Source organism: Nannospalax galili, unplaced genomic scaffold (genome assembly GCF_000622305.1).
Source record: "Nannospalax galili isolate Female #2095 unplaced genomic scaffold, S.galili_v1.0 scaffold158, whole genome shotgun sequence".
Lineage (NCBI taxonomy): Eukaryota > Metazoa > Chordata > Mammalia > Rodentia > Spalacidae > Nannospalax > Nannospalax galili.
The window spans coordinates 10,683,655-10,685,727 of record NW_008345290.1 but is presented as its reverse complement, the minus strand read 5'-3'; the positions used below and the strand labels follow the sequence as shown (position 1 = coordinate 10,685,727).

At 42.7% G+C, this 2,073-nt stretch overlaps 1 protein-coding gene across 1 annotated transcript; it reads left to right on the top strand.

The window, feature by feature from the left end:
• The first annotated feature begins 1,114 nt into the window (after positions 1–1,114).
• LOC103740866 (olfactory receptor 14J1-like) lies at positions 1,115–2,065 on the top strand. The gene has a single exon (XM_008841555.1). It carries the CDS (start codon positions 1,115–1,117, stop codon positions 2,063–2,065), a length of 951 nt encoding a protein of 316 aa, XP_008839777.1.
• The last annotated feature ends 8 nt before the right edge of the window (positions 2,066–2,073 follow it).

The following is a 2,073-nucleotide window of genomic DNA, read 5'->3' as shown; positions in this document are numbered from 1 at the left end:
AGCTGGAAGGGAAAATACACAGGAAGATGAGACTTGCTACCAGTAATTCACTGACCCTAACACAGCAATGTGAACATTGGTGAATGTCCAAATATATCCCTGCGTCATGATCTGGAACCTAGTAGCTTCTTTCTCTGAGGTGCAGAGAACATTTCACTTAAATTCTTTCTGAAACAATGTGCAGAGCCTGCATTGCATTCCTTACACTAAAGCCTCCTGCCAGCAACCAAAGTCTCTGACTGCCATGTCTCCTGGGTATAAGTCACCAGCAGTTGTGTGATGACCTCTCCTGAAGATAACTGACACAAAGAACTCATCAAAAGCGCATATTCAAAGTCAGCTTTTGAAGGACAAAAACACACTACGCATCAAATTTGACACGAACTTGGAAAGGGGAATTTGTTTTCTCTGCAAAACTTTTTGTTAGAGATTAAAATCAAATGTCCATTTAAAAATAATAACTTGGATAGTGTGCTTGCAGACAGAGCAATTGCAATACACAGGGATTAGTCACCAGTGTTAATATAATAATAATAATATTAATAGGAATAAATAATAGGAAGACAGCAGCATGACCCACTGGCCTAGGTGATAATGACCATATCATTTGCCAGGAAGGAAAAGGAAATCACCCATCCACAGCTAATCCATATGCTACAATAGGGCAGTGCAAAACAAAATTGTAACCCAACAGATGTCCAGAAAACTTGGGTCAAAATCCCATGAATACAATTATATTGTGACTTTAAAGGCATGAGGTTCACAGATGTAAATGGAAAGTTTAAAATTTTGTAGGTTTGTTTTGTATAGAGCAAAAGGGTTTCCCTGAAGGGAGGGTGACTGGGCTACACTTGCATTCACCTGCAACTACTGCATAACTACCAAAAGCTGTCAGCTTCATGCATGGAAAAAATGCATGATTTATCCCACAGAAGCCCACCATTTAGAGCACATTTATCAGGCTTTAAAATCTGATAAACCACAAATTCTTAAACAATAGGTGTTGAAACACAAAAACTTGGATAAATGTATAATTGCTATCCTATGTTTCTACTGCATCTCACGTATGATTTTGTTTTTATTTTCAGCTGCATGAACAATTTCCCTCCTCAAAATGATAATGGCAAACACAACCACAGTGAGTGGCTTCCTCTTCCTGGGGTTCTCTGACAACCTGGAGATGCAGATGCTACATGCTCTGCTCTTCTTGGTGATGTACCTTTTGGGCTTGGCAGGTAACTTCATCATCATCACCATCACGATGCTGGACCCTCAGCTCCAATCTCCAATGTATTACTTCCTGAAGCACCTGTCCCTTCTCGACCTCTCCTCCCTGTCTGTCACTGTTCCCCAATCCATCCACAATTCCATGACTGGCAGTGGATACATTTCCTATGCTCAGTGTGTGCTTCAGGTTTTCTTCTTTACCTCTATGGCCTGGGGTGAGGTAGCCATTCTCACAGTGATGTCCTATGACCGCTATGTGGCCATCTGCCTTCCACTGCATTATGAGGTCATCATGAGTCCTAGAAAGTGCAGGTGGGCTGTGACAGCTGTGTGGATAAGTGGAGGCATCACAGGAACCTTGTGCACAGCAACCACGTTCTCTATCAGATTCTGCAGGGCCAAAATAATCTATCAGTTCTTCTGTGATGTTCCCCAGCTGCTCAAGCTCTCCTGTTCCAATGATTACCTTGCAGGGATTGGAGCAGTTGCCTTCATTGCTGCCATGGCACTCGCCTGTTTCATCGCCATTTGCCTCTCCTATGTCCAGATATTCTCCACAGTCCTCAGGATGCCCTCTGCTGAAGGTCGGTCTAAGGTCTTCTCCACCTGTCTGCCCCACCTCTTTGTGGTCTCATTTTTTCTCTCTACTGGAACCTGTGCATATCTCAAGCCAACCTCAGACTCAACAACTGCTCTAGACCACCTGCTTTCTGTCTTTTACACAGTACTTCCCCCAACACTCAACCCTGTTATCTACAGTCTGAGGAATGAGGCCATGAAGACAGCTGTAAGAAAATTACTGCTAGATGGGGAATTTTTTAGAAAAAGATCATTTTAATTTTGTTC